Below are 20,794 nucleotides of genomic sequence, written 5' to 3' on the forward strand. Positions count from 1 at the left end.
TTTGTCCCAACTTTGGACATCAAATAACACATTTCTGTGTTTTTTTTTTTTTTTTTTTGGGGGGGGGGGGGCAATTATTTTATCCTCTATGTAATAGACAAAATGCCACGAAAATTGTTTTTTTTTTTTTTTTTTGACCAGAAACATTGCACATTTCCATTATGGGTCTGTTTTCTAGAACATAAATTTATAAGTTTGACCTATCTTAAGATAACAAATAATACATACATTTTTTTTTTTTTTTTTTTTGGGGGGGGGGGGGTTATTACTTTATTCTCTATAGAATGGAACCAGTGCTAGACTGTTTTTTAAGTAGCTTAATAGTAAATAAAGAAAAAATACTTTTTTTTTTGTTTGTTTTTCTCTGTTTTTTTTTTTTTTTGGGGGGGGGGGGCAATTATTTTATCCTCTATGTAATAGACAAAATGCCACCAAAATTGTTTTTTTTTTTTTTTTTTGACCAGAAACATTGCACATTTCCATTATGGGTCTGTTTACTAGAACATAAATTTATAAGTTTGACCTATCTTAAGATAACAAATAATACAGACATTTTTTTTTTTTTTTTTTGGGGGGGGGGGGGTGGTAATTACTTTATTCTCTATAGAATGGAACCAGTGCTAGATTGTTTTTAAAGTAGCTTAACAGTAAATAAAGAAAAATATACATTTATTCTATAATAGCTTAATAGTAAATAAAGAAAAATATACATTTATTATATAATTTATCCCATAAACATTTATGCCAAAATGATCTTTCCATTTTAGAAAGATTTAGAAAGATGGGAAATGGACCAAAAGCATTTTTTTTTACATTTCCACTATGAGTTTTACCTTTGTCCCTACTTTGGACAACAAATAATACATTTTTGTGTTTTTTTTTGTTTTGTTTTTGTTTTTTTTTGTTTGTTTTTTTTTGGGGGGGGGCATAAATTATTTTATTCTCTATCTAATAGACAAAATGCCACAAAAATTGTTTTTTTTTTTACCAGAAACATTGCACATTTCCATTATGGGTCTGTTTACTAGAACATACATTGATGAGTTTGACCTATCTTAAGATAATAAATAATACAGACATTTATTTATTTATTTTTTTTGGGGAGGAGATAATTACTTTATTCTCTATGGAATAGAACCAGTGCTAGATTGTTTTTAAAGTAGCTTAATAGTAAATAAAGAAAGATATACATTTATTCTATAATAGCTTAATAGTAAATAAAGAAAGATATACATTTATGCTATAATTTATCCCATAAAAACGTATGCCAAAATGATGTTTTCATTTTAAAAAGATGGGAAGTGGACCAGAACCATTTTTTTACATTTCCACTATGAGTTTTACCTTTGTCCCTACTTTGGACAACAAATGATAAATTTTTGTGTTTTTTTTGTTTTTTGTTTTTTTTAGGGGGGGGGGGGCAATTATTTTATCCTCTATGTAATAGGCAAAATGCCACGAAAATTGTTTTTTTTTTTTTTTTTTTTTTACCAGAAACATTGCACATTTCCATTATAGGTCTGTTTACTAGAACATAAATGTATAAGTTTGACCTATCTTAAGATAAAAAATAATACAGACATTTTTTTTTTTTTTTTTTGAGGGGGGGGGAGAATTACTTTATTTTCTATGGAATGGAACCAGTGCTAGATTGTTTTTAAAGTAGCTTAATAGTAAATAAAGAAAGATATACATTTATTCTATAATAGCTTAAAGCGGAGTTCCACCCTGGTTATACATTTTTTTACAAAAATACCCCCGGGACAGTCAGGGCTAGCACATTCCACAATGGCTAGCCTCTGATCTGTCCCGGGTTGCACTTACCTTTCAGGAGATATACTTACCTTGAAATTGTCTTCTCCAGCGCTGCCATCTCAGGTGTGGGCAGCTTGAAGCCAGCACGATCCTCTTCCGCGTCCTCTTCGGTCCTCTTCCTCCTTCTTCGGTCCCACGATGCACTGCACCGGCCCCGACGTCACTTCCGGGTCGCGCGCGTCATCCCTCCACAGCTTCTGGGCATGCCCAGAAGCTGTTTAGAAGGGGATGACGCGCGCGCCCCGGAACTGACGTCGGGGCCGGTGCAGGCGCAATGATTCCTGGGAGCTATGACGTTCAGCTCCCAGGAATCATTGCAAAAGCCAGGAAGTGACGAATCGCCGTGGCCGCCGAGGGGAGGAAGAAGGAAGTAAGGTGAGTATATTTTCTCTAAAAGGTAAGTGAAAAAAAAAAAAAAATTGCGATTATCCATTTGTTTTTCAGGTGACCGGGAGCGAGAAGATGGAGGTAAGTATAAATTTCGGGTGGAACTCCGCTTTAATAGTAAATAAAGAAAAATATACATTTATTCTATAATAGCTTAATAGTAAATAAAGAAAAATATACATTTATTCTATAATAGCTTAATAGTAAATAAAGAAAGATATACATTTATTCTATAATAGCTTAATAGTAAATAAAGAAAAATATACATTTATTCTATAATAGCTTAATAGTAAATAAAGAAAGATATACATTTATTCTATAATAGCTTAATAGTAAATAAAGAAAAATATACATTTATGCTATAATTTATCCCATAAAAACGTATGCCAAAATGATATTTCCATTTTAAAAAGATGGGAAGTGGACCAGAACCATTTTTTTACATTTCCACTATGAGTTTTACCTTTGTCCCTACTTTGGACAACAAATAATACATTTTTGTGTTTTTTTTTTGTTTTGTTTTTTTTAGGGGGGGGGGGGGGCGGGGCGGCAATTATTTTATTCTCTGTGTAATAGGCAAAATGCCACGAAAATGTATTTATTTTTTTTGACCAGAAACATTGCACATTTCCATTATGGGTCTGTTTTCTAGAACATAAATTTATAAATTTGACCTATCGTAAGATAACAAATAATACATACATTTTTTTTTTTTTGGGGGGGGGTAATTATTTTATTCTCTATGGAATGGAACCAGTGCTAGATTGTTTTTAAAGTAGCTTAATAGTAAATAAAGAAAAATATACATTTATTCTATAATAGATTAATAGTAATTAAAGAATAATATACATTTATTCTATAATTTATCCCATAAATATTTATGCCAAAATGATGTTTCCATTTTATAAAGATGGGAAATGGACCAGAACCATTTTTTTTACATTTCCACTATGAGTTTTACCTTTGTCCCTACTTTGGACAACAAATAATACTTTTTTTTTTTTGTTTTGTTTTTTACTGTTTTTTTTTTTTTTTTTTTTGGGGGGGGGGGGGCAATTATTTTATTCTCTATGGAATAGACAAAATGCCATGAAAATTAAAAGGAATGTTTTTTTTTTTTTTTTGACCAGAAACATTGCACATTTTCACTATGGGTCTGTGTACTAGAATATAACTTTATAACTTTGACCTTACTTAAGATAGCAAGTAATGCATGCATTATTTGGGAGGGAGAATTATTTTATTCTCTATGGAATGGAACCAGTGCTAGATTGTTTTAAAACTAGTTTCATTGTAAATAAAAAAAATATACATTTATTCTATAATTTTTCCCATGAAAATGATGCTATTTCCATTTTAGAAACGTGGGAAATGGACCAAAAACATTTTTTACATTTCCATTATGAGTTTTATCTCCCTACTTTGGACAACAAATAATATATATATATATATTTTTTTTTTTTGGCGGGGGGGGGGGGGTTGGGGTGTGGATTATGGGTTATGGGGTCTAGGCTTTCCTTTGGCAATATTGTTTTGCAAATTTGACATAAATTTATTCTATAATGCTAGCTAGAGCAGTCAAAGAACAGGAGTCCAAAAGATTTATCCCATATATTAACTCTCCTAAAGGCAAAAAAGCATTATTACCTAAACAAATAGCGAAATCTTTTGGAGACTTTTACTCCGCATTATATAATTTGAAAAAAGATAAAATAGAAAAAATAAACATTGATTCCTATATTAAAGACTCTGGAATGCCAACACTGCCTGAGGAGATTAGAAGGGAGTTGGATATGCCGATAACTCTTCTAGAGGTCCAGCAAGTTATTGAAGGGACAAAATCAGGGAAAGCTCCAGGCCCAGACGGTCTAACAATACAGTACTATAAAGTATTTTTCCCGATTTTGGGACCATATTTGACAAAATTATATAATGAAATGGGCAGTAATTCTGACTTTTGTAGAGATTCTTTGGGAGCACATGTGACAGTGATATCCAAGGAGGGGAAAGACCTAACCCTCTGTGGGAGTTATAGACCAATATCGCTGTTGAATGTGGACCTAAAGGTCTTCGCAAAGATTATTGCAAACAGACTAACACAATATCTAAACGCTCTGATACATCTAGATCAAGCAGGCTTTATTCCTCAAAGAGAAACGAAAGATAATACAATAAAAGTATTACATTTGGTACATACTGCGCAAAATACTCATCTCCCTTGTATTTTTTTAGGAATAGATGCAGAAAAAGCATTCGATCGCATTAATTGGGAATTTATGTTTTCTACATTGAACTTTATAGGAGTAGACAAAACTATGCTTCGATGGATTCAAGCTATTTATTCGTCATCATGGGCTCAAACAAAGGTAAATGGGATATTATCAGAACCTTTTCCCATTAAAAATGGGACAAGACAAGGTTGTCCTTTATCCCCTATATTATTTGTTTTATCTTTAGAGCCATTTCTCTGTCGAGTGAGACAAAACACAGATATATCAGGAATAGTACAGGGAGATAAGCAATTTAAAGTTACTGCATATGCAGATGATCTGATGTTTTCGATCACGAGACCAGAGATATCATTGCCAAATCTATTAAAAGAATTTGAAATATATGGAAGATTATCTAATATGAAGATTAATCTTGATAAGTCAGAAGCCATGGGAGTGGGAACTTCTCCTTCATATTTTCATAATCTGAAACAAAACTTTGGGTTTAAATGGACGGGGAGAGCGATTAAATATTTAGGAACATTTATTCCCCCTAACATGAAGAAAGTATATGAATATAATTTCACCCCCCTTTTGAATAGAATAAAAACACTTCTGGAAAAATGGATCACAGGTATACACTCCTGGTTCGGTAGATCAAATTTAATAAAAATATCTATTCTTCCAAAATTCTTATATCTTTTTCAAACTTTACCTATCAGAATTCCAGTTCATTATCTCAAACAGGTCCAATCAGTATTTATAAATTTTATCTGGGCAAAAAAAAAAAACAAGATTATCAGTCAAATATCTAACCCTTCCAAAAAAATATGGAGGTGTGTCCCTACCGGACATACGCAGATATTATCAAGCTTCCCATCTATGTCGTCAAGTTGACTGGTGCAGACATCAGGAATCCAAATTGTGGATACAGGTGGAACAATCTCAAACATCAATCCCCCTGAATAGGGCCGCTTGGTGTTATGACTATCTACCGGAAACTTTGAAAAAGCATCCGCTGATAGGTAACACATTAAATATAGTTTCACAAGTATATATAAAGGGGATGGAAAATAATTCAGACTCCCCTTTACTCCCTGTTTTGGGAAATCCAATGTTCCCTATGGGAATGGAAAAAGGCCCATTTGGAGAACTAAGGAAAAAAGGTTGTTTCCAAGCCTCACATTTTTTGAAAGGAGATAAGTGGCCGACATTGGAGATATTGATGAACAAAGAAGATACCTTTGGACTTCCGTTCTGGAGTGCCCTACAGGTACATCATTACCTTGAGGCACTACCACATCCTCAGAGTTACGGAAGACAAGAAACAACCTTTGAAAAATATTGCTCAGAAACAGGAACCTTAAACCACACGCTATCTAAAATGTATAATTTGTTAGTGACACCTAAAGACCAGGCTAAATTACATTTTCTTTTTTTTTTTTTTAAGAAAATTTTTATTAGTATTTCAAAGGTTAACAATTTTGCACAAAGCATCATGCATTTACAGAAACTCAAAGATTCAAACAAATTGTAACAAGTCATCAGGTATCCCTGATGTACCGTAAAGCATTGTGTAATAGGCATATAATAACAAAGAAGAAAAGGGTCATGAGGGTCATGAGGGTCGGGGGGGGGAGGGTATTCCTAGGGATACCCAGGGGTATCTCCTTCTGGTATCAGTTTGTCGATATTGTTGTGCCCCCCACAGAGTGGAAAGTAGGTTTCAGTTTAGGATATTAGGAGCGAGAGAACAGGTAAAGAGTGGGGGGAGGGGGGAGAAGGGATGTGGGAGGGGTAAGGAGGTATAAGGTTAAGAGGGCCGAGTAAGCAGAAAGTGAGGGAAAGATCAGCCTAGTAGGAAAGCTAAAACCTTAAGCATACATCTAGGGTACAATCATACATCTATGGTGTAAACATCGGATGCAAGCTGGGTATTGAACCTAATATCTGAGTAAGTCTAGAGCATTGATGAGGAGTTGATCAGAGGTGAGTGGAATGTGGGGGGGGGAGAATGGTCTCCCAGTGGTGGCAGTAGAGGAAGTCTCGTTCGGGCTGCGTGGGAGATGAGTAGGAAATAGTTCCATGTATGCAGACCATTTCCTCCAGAACAGACCAGGTATGGTTTTGTTTAGGACCAAGTCCAAGTATTCCCTTTGAAGGAGAGCCGTAAGATCCAACTTGACTTCTCCCACTCGGGGAGGCGTGGGGGATACCCAATGACGGAGTATGACTCTCCTGGAGACCATGTAGCAGGTGGCTATCCAGGGTTTGTGTTTACTGGTAATGGTTGCCATTTGTCGAGGATTCATCCCTGTGACTGTCTTGGGTGCCCCATCCAAGTAACCAAACAGAAGAGGGAGAGGGTCTCTGGAAGGTTGAAGGGATGTGACCCGAAGGGTCATGAGTTCCACTTGGTCCCAAAACTTAGAGATGTGAGGGCACGACCATAGTTTGTGTAGCAGTGTAGGACGAGAGGACAAACACCAGGAGCAAGCTTGGTAAGGGGAGTCCGAACGGGAGGAAGAGAAGGGAGCATAGGCATGGTGTAATATTTTGAGTTGTTGCTCTCTCCAAAAGGCGTTGCAGATGTAGGTACAGGTGGTTTTAAATCCAGACAATAGAAGAGGTTTTGTGGCCGTGAGTGACAGGGCTTTATCCCAAGAGGAAGAGAGGTAACCTTTGGCCTTGGCTTCCAATGCAAGCTGGAGTGGTCGGTATAGCTGTGATATCTTCAAGGGAGGTTCCAAGTTCAAAGAGTCCAGAGGGTCAAGGGTGAAACGTCCAGATGGTTTAGAGCAAAGGGAATTGACAAAGCTATGTAGCTGATGCACATAAAGGTACTGAGTGGCGGGTATTCCGAAAGGAGATTGAAGGGTAGAGAAAGAAAGCGGGGATCCAGAAGTGGGGTCGTAGAGTTGGTATAAGAATTCCAGACCACGGTTTGCCCAGGTAGAGTAGATCCTTTCCAGGTTGAGGTGGAAGAAAGCAGGAAGACCTCAGATGTGCAGAGATCTAGATAAGTATTTTGGGCAACCAAGTTTCTTGCGTACCTCCTTCCACTCAGCCCCAGTGTCTCTGAATAAAACATGTTGTCTTAAATGCACAGGTAAGTCACCCAGCTTGCAGTGCAAGATAGCACTAAGATTGAATGGTTGTGCATTATGTGATTCCAGTAAGTAATTGGAGACAGTGGAGGTGCCATGAGTCCAGTCTAGACCAACCCTAACAAGACTACACAAGTTATATAACCTTATGTCGGGGAGATTCATGCCGCCTCTGATTCTCGGGGGGTATAGTTTGTGCAAGGCAATGCGGGGTTTTTTAGAGGACCATAAAAAGGTAGTGAGGGCCTTGTGAAAGATCATCAGATCTTTGTGTTTAATCAGAAGGGGCAGGGTCTGTATCACATATAGCAATTTGGGGAAGGAGACCATCTTATATAGATGACATCTCCCAATTAGAGATATGGGAAGTTTGGACCACCCGGACAGTTCTTTGGTGATTTTCTGGAGAAGTGGGGTGTAATTCAGGCTGTATAGGGTCGACGGTGTCCTACCAATGTGGATCCCTAGGTATTTAATGTGGGATTTTGCTAACGGAAAAGGGGAGAGCTGTGACCATGGAGGTGACTGCGTATATTTCAGGGATAAGATCTCGCTCTTAGCATAATTTATGCGGAGTCCAGTGCACAGTCTAAATCTATCAAATATGGTTTTAACTGTACCCGCGTCCTGTGCCGGGTTGGAAGAGAATAATAATATATCGTCTGCAAATAATACCGATCGAAGTTCCGTATTACCAACCTGGACTCCGAATAGATTTGCATGATTAGCGAGATAGCGGGATAAGGGCTCTAGGGCTAAGTTAAAGAGGAGGGGTGACAGGGGACAGCCTTGGCGGGTACCCTTGTGGAGGGGTATGTTGTCAGACAAGACATTGGAGGTGACCACTTTCGCAGTAGGTGATTTGTACATGGTGGTGATGAGGTGTAGAAAGGGGCCCGTGAAGCCAAATTTTTGGAGGACTAGGTGCAACCATTGAAAGCTGACGTTGTCAAACGCCTTTTCGGCGTCAAGTGTGAATATGGCGATATCCGACTGCGGGGCAATCTGTTGTTGTGACAGGATGGCTAGTACTTTACGTATGTTGGCTGTGGCAGATCTACCCTTGGTGAAACCTGATTGAGAGGGATGGAGGATCGTGGGCATTATGAGTGCTAGTCTGCGGGCTATTATTTTGGAAAGCAGTTTGGCGTTGAGGTTGATTAATGAAATGGGCCGGTACGACCCGGGTTCGGACGGATCCTTACCCGGTTTGGGGATCAATTTTATGTGGGCTTGTGACCCTGTAGGGATGTAAGGACCACCATCTAAGATAAATTGGAAGAGAGATAGTAGGGAGGGGGATAAGGCCTGTGTTATTAATTTGAAGAATTCGGAGGAGAAGCCATTGGGGCCAGGAGCTTTGCCAGGGGACAGGGAAGAGATGGCTTCAAGGACCTCCGAGATGTCAATGGGTGCATTTAGTTGCGATAGTTGAGAAGCAGAAATCGTGGGCAGAGATACTTCCCGAAGGAAGGAGGAGGCCTCGGTCTCATCTATGGGGTCTTTACCATATAGCGAGGCGTAGAAGCTTTCCATGACCAAATGTCCTTGGGGGACGAGACTAGGGAGCCTGTGTGATCCCGCAACGATTTTATTGGTGTGACAGTGTGTGGACCTTTGCAGAGACATGCGAGGAGTTTGCCCGACTTGTTTCCAAATTTGTGAAACTGTAAATCGTGTACCGACTTATGGAATTGTTCCTGCGCTAGCGCCCATTTATCAAACTCTTGTTTAGCTTCCTTCCACTGTGTAACGTGTAAGGGTATATGTTGCTGTTGGAGACGAGCGTGTGCAGCCTGGAGCGCCGCGCTGGCTTGAAGATAGCCAGCCGTCGCTTTCCTTTTGTATGCCGAGGCGAAGGCGATGATACACCCTCTGAGGACTGTTTTGCCCGTCTCCCACAGCAACACCGGGTAATCAGCATGTTGTGCATTATCTGAAAGGAAGGTCTGCCATGTATCTTCTAGTACGCTACGTAGTTCAGCGTTGTTTGCTAAGTATGAGGGGAATCGCCAAGGTTTATATGAGTGTTGCGGGGTGGAAAACGACAAGGTTATCGAGAGGGGGGAGTGATCGGAGATCACCATATCATGGAATTCAGGGGAGTGTGTTATACACAGACTCGGGTGATTGCCTAAGAAGTAGTCGATGCGAGAAAAGGAGTTGTGCGGTGAGGAGTAGAAGGAATAAGATCTGTCAGTGGGGTATGCCAGTCGCCAGAGGTCTTGGAGTTGGAGACTATCAGCAAAGTTAGCGAGGAGGGAAGGGGAGACATCCGTCGGATGTTGTGATTTGGGGATGGGAGTTGACCTATCCATGAGGGGGTCCATCACAGCATTTAGGTCACCCCCCAGCAGAAGAGGTAAGTGTATATGAGGGGCCAGAAGGCCCGTCAAGTGTTGGAAAAAAGATGCGGACGGGGGGGTGGGGGCATAGACATTAACTAAGATCACTGATTCAGAGGGGAGCATCAGTTGGAGGATCAGTAGTCTACCTTTTTCATCTGAATGTACCTGAGAAATGTCAATGGAGACCCGTTTGTGGACTAGAATCAGTACACCAGCTTTACCCTTGGCGGAAGGAGAGCCGTATATTCGACCCACCCACAACTTTTTCATACAGTCTATGTCAGACTGGGACAGGTGGGACTCTTGGAGGAGAGCTATGTCCGTGTTTAATCTGTGCAAGTGTCGTAGTATGGCCATACGTTTGTGGGGAGAGCGTAAACCCTTCACATTCCACGAGGTTATACGTAAGTCAAGGTGGGCGTAGTATGTGGACTAGGAGCTTGTACGAAGGCATTGAAAAAGGAAGATAAGTGTAGGTCACTCGGACTGGGAGTACAGGGGAAGCAAAGGGAGGCACAGGGACGGCATGAAGGAAGGGGATAACCGGGGAAGACTTATCGCACCGTTCCCACACTAGCCAGGCCAGTGGGGGAAGGTACGTGACACACAAAAAAATAAACAGAACATTAGAACGTACCATAGGAACTGTGGACTTCACTTTTTTCCGTATGGAAACATACCTCCGACAGCGTTACCGAGTAGTGGCTGGGCCCGCTCGCCCTGAGGTAAGATGGAACGTGCTGCAGAGAGCATTGCAGATCATTCGCCAGGCATGGCTTCCCGCTGGGGGTGACTTGAAGGCACCAGTACTTCGGTAAGGCTGTGAGTAGGAGAATAACAGAGAAAACATTATAAACATTGTTACCATAATATTGGCAGATAGGTAGCGGTGAATATCTATGCACTCAAGTGGGGCGCAGTAGAGAGCTAAAATAAAGTCAAAAAGCCAATTCAAACATTGGATCTAGGAGTGTAGATAGGGTTAGATGTAAATGGTATGACATCTCACTGGGACAGAGACAGGCTATCATTGCATAGCTAGCGAGAGTAAATGAAAATTTCAGCGGAGTCTGTCTCTGTGCGAAGAGTTGGAGGAGAAGCGACCCCTCTTAGAGGACTCTTTGCGGGGACTGCGAAGGTCTCTATGAGAGGGTGAAGCGGATGATGCCGCAGGGGGTAATGTATCCATCGAGAGATGAAGGTGGGTCTGGATGTATTCCGTGGCTTCTTCCGGAATGGAGAAGGCTTTTGATTCGCCGAACTGATCCGTGAATCTGAGTGTGGCTGGATAGGCTAGGGTAAACTTTAGGCCTTTTTGGAACAAGGCATTGCAAGCTGGTTGGAAAGCTTTGCGACGGCGTGCCACTTCTTGCGAATAGTCCGCGAACAAGAGCAATTTATTACCATCCAAGACTAACGACTTGGCATTCTTGAAGGATCGTAGTATGGACAGTCTGTCAGCATAATTCAAATAGCGGACAATGACAGGTCGTGGGGTCTTACGATCATTAGAAGGCGCTCCCAGGCGGTGTGCTCGTTCAACAGTGCATGGGGCAGTAAGACCAAGAGCCTGGGGGATACACGTGGAACAAATGTCCGGGAGGTGACCCGCATTAAATGATTCCGGCAGGCCGATGATCCGTAGGTTGTTCCTACGAGACCGATTCTCAAGGTCATCAATTTTCTCCAGCAAATACTGCTGGGTCTGTGCCGTTTTTGTTTCATTGGCAAAAGTAGATTGGATCTCCTCTTCCAGGTCAGAGACTCTGGATTCCACCTCCGTAAGCCTTTTGGCCTGGTCACCCAGCTCCTTCCGCAGCTGGGTGATCCCTGCGGTTACCGCCCGCTCCACTGCCTCAGTAATGGTGGGGGTGAGGATCGCAGCCACCGCTTGTGCCATCAGCTGGTATTGAGGGTCAGTGGCTAGTTGCGGCGGGAGAGCTGCATGATGTAGATCCGCGCCATCCACTGTAGGTGCGGCGGCCATATTGCCAGGGGGCTGGGCAGCGGCCTGGAGCGGCGGATCCGGAGGCAGCACGGCCGAATTGCTGGAGTCTCCGTGGACAACAAAGCGATCCATCGGTGCAGGATGATGCGGGGAGACTCACCAGCGCTGGATGGGGTGATGAGGGCTGCCAGCGAGCGGTGTTAGCTGATCTTGTAAGCGGGGTCAGTCGGAGCCGCTGCGCTCACTCCCTCTCCATACGGCGCCGGAACCGGAAGTAAATTACATTTTCTAAATAAATGGGAAGAAGAAATTAATTGTACCTTTTCCTCGGAACAGCAACAAAAAATAATAGATCGAGCTTTTCAGTCTTCTATATGTACCAAATTACAAGAAACAAACTATAAAATCTTAACAAGGTGGTATTATACCCCTCAGAGACTGAAAAGTATCTATCCTAACACATCGGATAGATGTTGGCGCTGTCAAGAGGAAATAGGTACAATGATACATATATTTTGGACATGTTCCAAGATTAGAGGATTCTGGGAGGAGATCAGAAGGATAATACAGAAATTTACGGAGGTAGAGATCCAAATGGATCCTGCCTTCTTTTTATTACAGGAATCAATAATGTCAACAAAAAAATATAAAAGATCCATAATAAGTCACTTAGCAAACGCAGCCAGAACATGTATCCCTTTGGGGTGGAAAAAAAATACTCCACTCTCTATGAGGGATTGGATAGAGAAAGTGGAGGAAATAAATAAAATGGAAGACCTGACTCTAACAGCAAATCATAATAGAGAGAGATATAGACAGACATGGGAGGGATGGAATGCTTTCATCCTCTCTGAAGAAGGGAAAACCCTTAGAGAGTAGAGTAGAGTAATGGGGAAGTTTGAGAGATTTGCCATTGGATTTTGGGAAGAAGGGGGAGGGGGGTGTGGGGAGGGAGGGTAAGGGGGTTGATTTTTTTTCTATAATTTTCCCTGTGTAAAAATACACTAAAATTATGTTTCCAGTTTAAAACACGGCAAAGGTAACCTATTTGCCTTTGGAACAAAAGGATTTTTTTTATTCTTAAGCTTTGCTAATTTTTTTGAGTGACCCTAAAAAAAATTAGCAGACAAAATTAATGTAAAAAAAAAAAAAATGAATGGAAAAAAAAAAAGGAAAAAAAACCATATATATATATATATATATATATATATATATATATATATATATATATATATATATATATATAAGCTAAGCGGGGGACAAAAGAGTAAATAATTAAGGTTGCTTAAGGTTAACTAAGGATTAATAAGGGGTTACACTGACATACATTTCATTAAAAAAATAACTTCGGTCAACCTTTGATCTACATATGAATGTAAAATTAAATTTTACTGAAATAATACAACTGATTGTACATCAAAAATGATGCATTGTATTTACTCAATAACACTCGCAGAGTATCTGCAAATGTAATTTTACGCAGGAGCAAATTTATTTCGGCAGCCACTCTTGCTGTGTAATATACAGGTGCATCTCAAAAAATTTGAATATCATCAAAACGTTAATTTTTTTCAGTAATTCAACTGAAAAAGTGAAATTCTTTCTTTTAATTTTGAGGATTATGGCTTAAAGCTGGTGAAAACTCAAAATTCTGAATCTCAGAAAATTAGAATATTACAAAAGACCTCTTAAAAAAAGGATTTTTAGTATAGAAATGTTGGCTTAGTGAAAAGTCTGTCCATGCACTCAATACTTGGTTTGGGCATCTTTTTCATGAATTACTGCATCAATGCGGCGTGGCATGGAGGGGATCAGCCTGTGGCACTGCTAAGGTGTTATGGAAGCCCAGGTTGCTTTGATAGCGGCCTTCAGCTCATCTGCATTGTTGGATCTGGTGTCTCTCATCTTCCTCCTGACAATACCCCACAGGTTCTCTATGGGGTTTAGGTCTGACGAGTTTGCTGGCCAATCAAGCACAGTGATACCATGATCATGTGACCAGGTATTGGTAGTTTTGGCAGTGTGGGCGGTGCCAAGTCCTGCTGGAAAATGAAATCAGCATCTCCATGAAGCTGGTCAGCAGAGAGAAACATGAAGTGCTCTAGAATTTCCTGGTAGAGGGCTGCACTGACTTTGGACTTGATAAAACACAGTGGACCAACACCAGCAGATGACTTTGCCCCCTAGCTGCTCCCAGGCGAGCGATGTAGACTTACGTCATTTTGCCGGTACGAGCCAGCCTGCCACCGTAAATATAACGTAAGCAGTCCAGAAGTGGTTAAGACCGGAAGGATTTGCCCCCTTAATGACCAGGTCACTTTTTTCAACTTGGCACTGCTTAACTTTAACTGACAATTGCGCGGTTGTGCGACGCTGTACCCAAACAAAATGTACGTCCTTTTTTCCCCACAAACAGAGCTTTCTTTTGGTGGTATTTGATTACCTCTGCGATTTTTATTTTTTGCGCTATAAACAAAAAAAGGCGACAATTCTGAAAAAAAAAAACAATATTTTTCACATTCTGCTATATAACATTCTCAAAAAAAATTTTGAAAATCCAAATTTTTGAACATTTTAGGCCAATTTGTTTTCTGCTACATATTTTTGGTAAAAAAAAAAATCGCAATAAGCATATTTTGATTGGTTTGCCCAAAAGTTATCCCATCTACTAACTACGGGAAAGATTTATGTCATTTTTATTGTTTTTTTTTTTTACTAGTAATGTCGGTGATCTGCAATTTTTTGCGGGACTGTGACATTGCGGCGGACAGATCGGACCTCTAGCTGACATTTTTGACACTTTTGGGGGGACCAGTGACATTACTACACTAAACTAAATATATGCACTGTTATTGTAATAATGACACTGGCAGGGAAGGGGTTAACACTGAGGGTGATCAAGGGGTTAAATGTGAGCCTAGGGGAGTGTTTTCTAACTGTATGGGGGAGGGACTTGTGTAATGACCATAGAGACCTGTGATCCTATATAGAAGGATCACAGGAGCTCTGTGATCATTGCAGGGAGAAGAACGGCCGGCTGTGTTTACAACAGCTGACCGTCCTTCTCTCTCAGCGGGGAACGATCGCGGGTGTCAGGCGGCAATTGGAGCTGCCTGACCCATGCATCGGCATCTCCACTGCCGAGTGGGGGTGGGAGCGCGCCACCCCCCGGCCCCTAGCTTCCCGCGCGCGACCAACGTAGGTCTACGTCGGTTTGCGCAAGAGAGCCACCCTGCCGCAGCAAAAAGGCGGCGGGTGTTCGAGAAGTGGTTAATATTTCTTTAGGATAGAGTAGAGAAGGCTTAGAAACCATATTGTTTTTTCTGCTTTCAATAGACAAATAAATGTATCATTGAGCACTTGGCAAAGGTTTGAACTTATAGTTGGTAGGTTCACTAGTTCATCCATAACTTCAAGGGTTTCCTACAAGGCATTAGAATTTTTTTTTTTTCAAATTCTATATATTTTAGGAATTTTGTATGTACAGTATTTAAAATTCCTGTATTCCCATGAAAGTTAAAACAAAAACTGCAATCCCAGAAATTAGGAAACTATAACTATTTTATTTATTTATTTTTTTAATAGATCATCTTCTACGAGGACAGGAACTTCCAGGGCCGCTCCTATGAGTGTAGCTCTGAATGTCCCGATCTGTCCTCATACTTCAGACGCTGCAACTCCATCCGTGTGGAAAGTGGGAACTGGATCCTGTATGAGCTCCCCAACTACAGAGGACACCAGTACTTCCTCCATAGAGGAGAGTATCCTGACTTCCAGCAATGGATGGGCTACAATGACTCCATTAAGTCTGTGCGTCTGAGCCCCCAGGTAAGAACGTACAGGAGGATTAACTTAGCTACGGCTGTATTTGTAGTGGCAGCAAAATACCAATTGTGTAAGTTTATGTTCCAAAATCTCTACAACACTCGGCCACGTATGAAGGATGTGCTTGGTCAAGACTGTTTAGCGGTTTCGGTCCTGTTGGACCCTATATACTGCTGATATATACTACATTGACATTTGGATCCCGTGGAAGGGTTTATAAATTATAATACTGTCACCAGGTCAAGGGTGCCGCCTGGTATCTTTAGGAAGGTGATCTCCTTAGTGAGTTGCCGGACATATTGGCAGGATAAATTACCCTGACTAATGATACTGGGTATCTACATCTCTCCTAATCAGGGATACCAAGTACCTCAGTTACAATATATTTCTCTACATATTTTTTGAGTATATGAATGTGGCCGCTCCACCTTTATATTGTCCCGATGCCCGCCCCGGGAGATGATATGCCTTGTGCATGACTTGATTTTATGGGAAAAAATGTGTTGAAGGTCTCTCTGGCCCTGAAGAAGCCCTTGGCGAAACGCGTCGGCTCTTTGAGGACCTATTGTTTATAATCGCTATGAGACATATGTATTGCCAATATCAGTGTCCCTTATGGCAACACAACAATTTTTATATGTGAATTTGTATGCATGCATTTTTTCCTTTTTTATCCTTACGTTTCAAAAAAAATTATATTTTTTACAATAATGTTGCATTTGTGACCATCCCTCCTTCACTGGCCTTAAAAATCCCACTTTTTTTTTTTAAATTCTGCTCAGTCTGGGATGTTGGCCCCTTTTTTCACGGTAATTTGTTAGTAACTCTTACACAATAGGGTCAACCTACCAGTATGCAGTATTTACAAATATTGTAGCTACTGACTTTTACTATTAGGGCACTTACCTGTCCAGGCATAGAGTGGAGTCCTCACCCAAGCCGAACCTTGAATCGGCTCTCGGGTGCTGGCGCCGCTATCTTGGCTAAAGGAAACTGGCAGTGAAGCCTTGCAGCGCATCGCGCTGCGCTTTGTGAATGGTCCGGCTGTGGGGGGGGGGGGGGGGAGTTGAACTTCCGGCTCCCTTCGGCACTGCGAACTGAGCTGGAAGTGGGAGCAGGTACCTGTCAAAACCAGGTACTCACTTCCCCCTTCCCCCAAAAGGTGCCAAATGTGGCACCTGAAGGGGGGGGGGGGGGAGGCAGACAAGCAGAACTGTCCACCACCTGCTGCCCGGCATCCTTTGATTGAAAGATCAAAGGATACAGGGTGTAAATTGTCAGTTTAACAGTGGCTACGTCCCAGGAGATGCAAACACTGATTAGGTATTCTTACAGGCACTGGCTGTGACTAACACAATAAAATAGTCACAGCAGGGGATTCCTCCAATTGCTCTATATATGTCAGGTTATTTTTTTTTTCAGCCTGCAAAACAAAATACGTAGGGCCCCTAAAATGCATAATAGACCCTAAAAGGCATAGTTAAGGGAGTACACCATGCAAAAAAATTGTGTTGGGTTCCCCTAACAATCCATACCACAAAGACCAGCCACCGACAAGAGGGACAGGTATACAAGCAAATCCCCCTTGCAGATGACACAGGTTCAGATGATGCATAGAATCTAACTGGTGTTCACCAGAGCTCCTGATGGTGGAGATGGGTTTTGCTGCGTATTAGTACCAGGTAGGATCATCCCACTAGGAGGTGAGCAGGCCGGGGTCCAGTAGCAGATAAACAGGTAAGGATGAAGCAGAAGCATAGTCAGTAAACAAGCCAAAGGTCAGTAACAAATAGTTGCAGGTTGGGATTAACCAGAAGAGTAGTCGAGGAACAAGCCAAAGCTCGGTAACAAATGGTATTGAAAATAGGGATGGCAGCAGTAGAGACCAGAGCGAGATATTGGCTGGAGAGAGCACAGTAATCTGGCAAACAGGAAGTTCAGAGACATGGCTCAAATCAGGAAGTTCATTGGAGGAGCAAAGAGTTCAAGGTTCATGAAAAACAGGGTACAAGGCAAGATTGTCTTTTCAGCATCTCCGGTGACTCAGCAAGAAGAGTTATTGCCAAACACAGCAGAGGTCCCAGGTTAAAGATCAGACCCTGACACAATCACATAATATAGATGTAGATCCATGTCAGTCATGATGCCCAACAGCCTCCAACCTGCCAGAAATAAAGCACCATTGCTGTCACAAGGGATGTTTACATTCCTTGTGCCAGCAATAAAAGTGATAAAAAAAAGAATAATTAACTACTTCAATACCGGGCACTTTCACCCCCTTCCTGCTCCGGCCAATTTTCAGCTTTCAGTGCTGTCACACTTTGAATGACAATTGCACCGTCATGCAACACTGTACACAAATTATTTTTTCATAATTTTCTTCACACAAATAGAACTTTCTTTTGGTGGTATTTAATCACTGCTGGGTTTTTTATTTTTTGCTAAAAAATCAAAAAAAGACCAAAAATTTAAAAAAAACAAATGTTTTTCTTAGTTTCTCTCAGTAATTTTTTTAAAAAAAAGTAATTTCTCTCCTACACTGATGTGCGCTGATGAGGCTGCACTGATGGGCACTGATAGGCTGCACTGATGAGGCGGCACCGATGGGCACTGATGAGGTGGCACTGAAGAGCATCGATGGGGTGGCACGGATGAGGAGGAACTAATATGCCGCACTGATGGGCACTGATATACAGCACTGATGAGCACTGATAGGCGGCATTGATGGCCACTGATAAGCAGCACTCATGGGCACTGATAGATTGCACTGATGGGCACTGATAGACAGCACTTATGGGCACTGATAGGTTGCACTGATGGGCACTGATAGGCAGAACTTATAGGCAATGATAGGTGGCACTGATGGGCAGCACTGATGGCAACTGATGGGGGGCACTGATGGGCACTGAAAGGTAGCACTAATTGGCATAACTGATGGTCACAGATTGGCCTCACTGATGGGCACAGATTGGTGTCACTGATGGGCACAGATTGGTGTCACTGATGGAGCTGCATTGTGATCAGGGCACTAATGACCAGTGCCCTGATTACCTTCACACTTTTTTCCTGTGAGGAGATGCCACTTATCAGCTCTCCTTACCTTATTTATACTCAGTGTGAGAGAAGAAAAGCCGATAAATGGCACTTTCTTGTTTACATGTGATCGACTGTGATTGGACACAGCCGATCACATGGGTAAAGAGCCATAGCTCTTTGCTGAGATCGGGGTCGCACCATGTCCCAGGAATGCGGCTAAACTGGGCGCCGTCATATGACGTCTCCCAAAACGGGAGCTGCACCGCTCCATTCCGCCGTGAATCGACAACGAGCGAGGGAAGTAGTTTAAAAAAAATAAAACAAAGTGCCCTGTCCTGCCGTGCTCGCCGGCCAACGCTCGAACACACGTATTGGTCCTGCATGCTTGCAAACAGCGATTGTCCCACGCATGTGAGGTAATACCACAAACGTCAGATCATGGGCAGTAATTCCAGCACCAGTCCTCCTCTGTAAATCTAAAGTGGTAACCTGTAAAGGCCTTTTAAAGCATCACCTATGGATAGTAACATGTGCGTAGTACGTTGCCGTTGTTTGGAATCTATTTTATCTTTTTTATGTATTGTATTTTTTGCATTAAAATTCAAAAAAGTAGATTTTTTTTCCCAATACATTGCGTTAGAAAAAACGCTGCACAAATACCATGTGACATAAAAAAATTGCAAAACCTACCAATTCATTCTCTAGGGCCTCTGCTTTAAAATATATATATATATATATATATATATATATATATATATATATATATACTATTTGGGGGTTCTAGCTAATTTTCTAGCACAAAATACTAATTGTTACATGTGAACAAAAAAGCCAGAAAAGGGCAGGACTGGAGGTGGGCAATAAACCTATAGGTAAAGCAGAAACCCTATTAGGACCCTTGGCACATTTTCCAAAGGTGTTTGCTAAGTACATTCTCATCTTGTATTGTTTTACAGCATGAAGGTTCCTTCAGAATCAGGATCTACGAGAGAGAAGACTTTAGAGGTCAGATGATGGAGTTCACAGAGGATTGTCCCCAAGTCCATGAGAGATTCCGCTTCAATGACATCAACTCCATCCATGTCCAAGATGGTTACTGGATGTTCTATGAGGAGCCCAACTACAGGGGGCGTCAGCATTACCTGAGACCTGGAGAGTACAGGAGATACACTGACTGGGGAGCCACAAGCCCCAGAATTGGGTCCTTCAGACGTGTGCACTACTTCCATTAAGATAAAACTGCATCAAGACAGTTGCTGAAACAAAAAACAGTAACAATAAAGTAACATGAAACAAAACCTATACTGCTTTTTTTTCCCCAAAACTTGTTTTTTTATCTGTAATTCCAAAACTTTTACATAATATGCAAAAAACTAAACGTAGAGTTTGAGAGCATGTTAGGGGAAGAAGACCATGAAAACCAAGTAGACCTTTCATTAGCTTTAAAACCTGCATTAATCATATAATACGGCAATATCATCATTTTTTTAAAAAATAAAGATAATTTTACATTTTATCATTAAAGCTTGAGCTCCATTGAAGTAACTTTGCCTAGGCTGAGATGATGTCACTAGTCTACTGCAGGCAGGAGGAAGCATTTCCTCAATCCCTCCTCCCCCAGGCAGTTCCTTTGACCTCATGATTCTCATTTGCTCTGACATGCATTGTGATCTGGAAGGTCTTATATAGACAGGTGTGTGGCTTTCCTAATCAAGTCCAATCAGTATAATCAAACACAGCTGGACTCAAATGAAGGTGTAGAACCATCTCAAGGATGATCAGAAGAAATGGAAAGCACCTGAGTTAAATATATGAGTGTCACAGCAAAGGGTCTGAATACTTAGGACCATGTGATATTTCAGTTTTTCTTTTTTAATAAATCTGCAACAATGTCAACAATTCTATGTTTTTCTGTCAGTATGGGGTGCTATGTGTACATTCATGAGGAAGAAGAATGAACTTAAATGATTTTAGCAAATGGCTGCAATATAACAAACAGTGAAAAATTTAAGGGGGTCTGAATACTTTCTGTACCCACTGTAGATGCTAGGTTATATAAATCTAGTTACTGGCTTACTGTCATTAGTGGAGCTGCATGTGATTGTTTTGGTCTGTTCT

At 41.2% G+C, this 20,794-nt stretch overlaps 1 protein-coding gene across 1 annotated transcript in view; it reads left to right on the forward strand.

The window, feature by feature from the left end:
• Positions 1 to 19,908, forward strand: part of LOC309550254 (uncharacterized protein) — a gene marked incomplete at both ends in the record, with an annotated part of 126,520 nt that extends 106,612 nt beyond the window's left edge. Inside the window, 2 exons of the mRNA XM_082250662.1 lie at positions 15,401 to 15,643; positions 19,633 to 19,908. Of these exons, the coding sequence (XP_082106788.1) occupies positions 15,401 to 15,643; positions 19,633 to 19,908 (519 nt within the window). The remainder of the gene's footprint in view (positions 1 to 15,400; positions 15,644 to 19,632) is intronic.
• Between the last annotated feature and the right edge of the window lie 886 nt (positions 19,909 to 20,794).

This window comes from Pelophylax lessonae (assembly GCF_965119305.1).
Source record: "Pelophylax lessonae genome assembly, chromosome: 1".
NCBI lineage: Eukaryota > Metazoa > Chordata > Amphibia > Anura > Ranidae > Pelophylax > Pelophylax lessonae.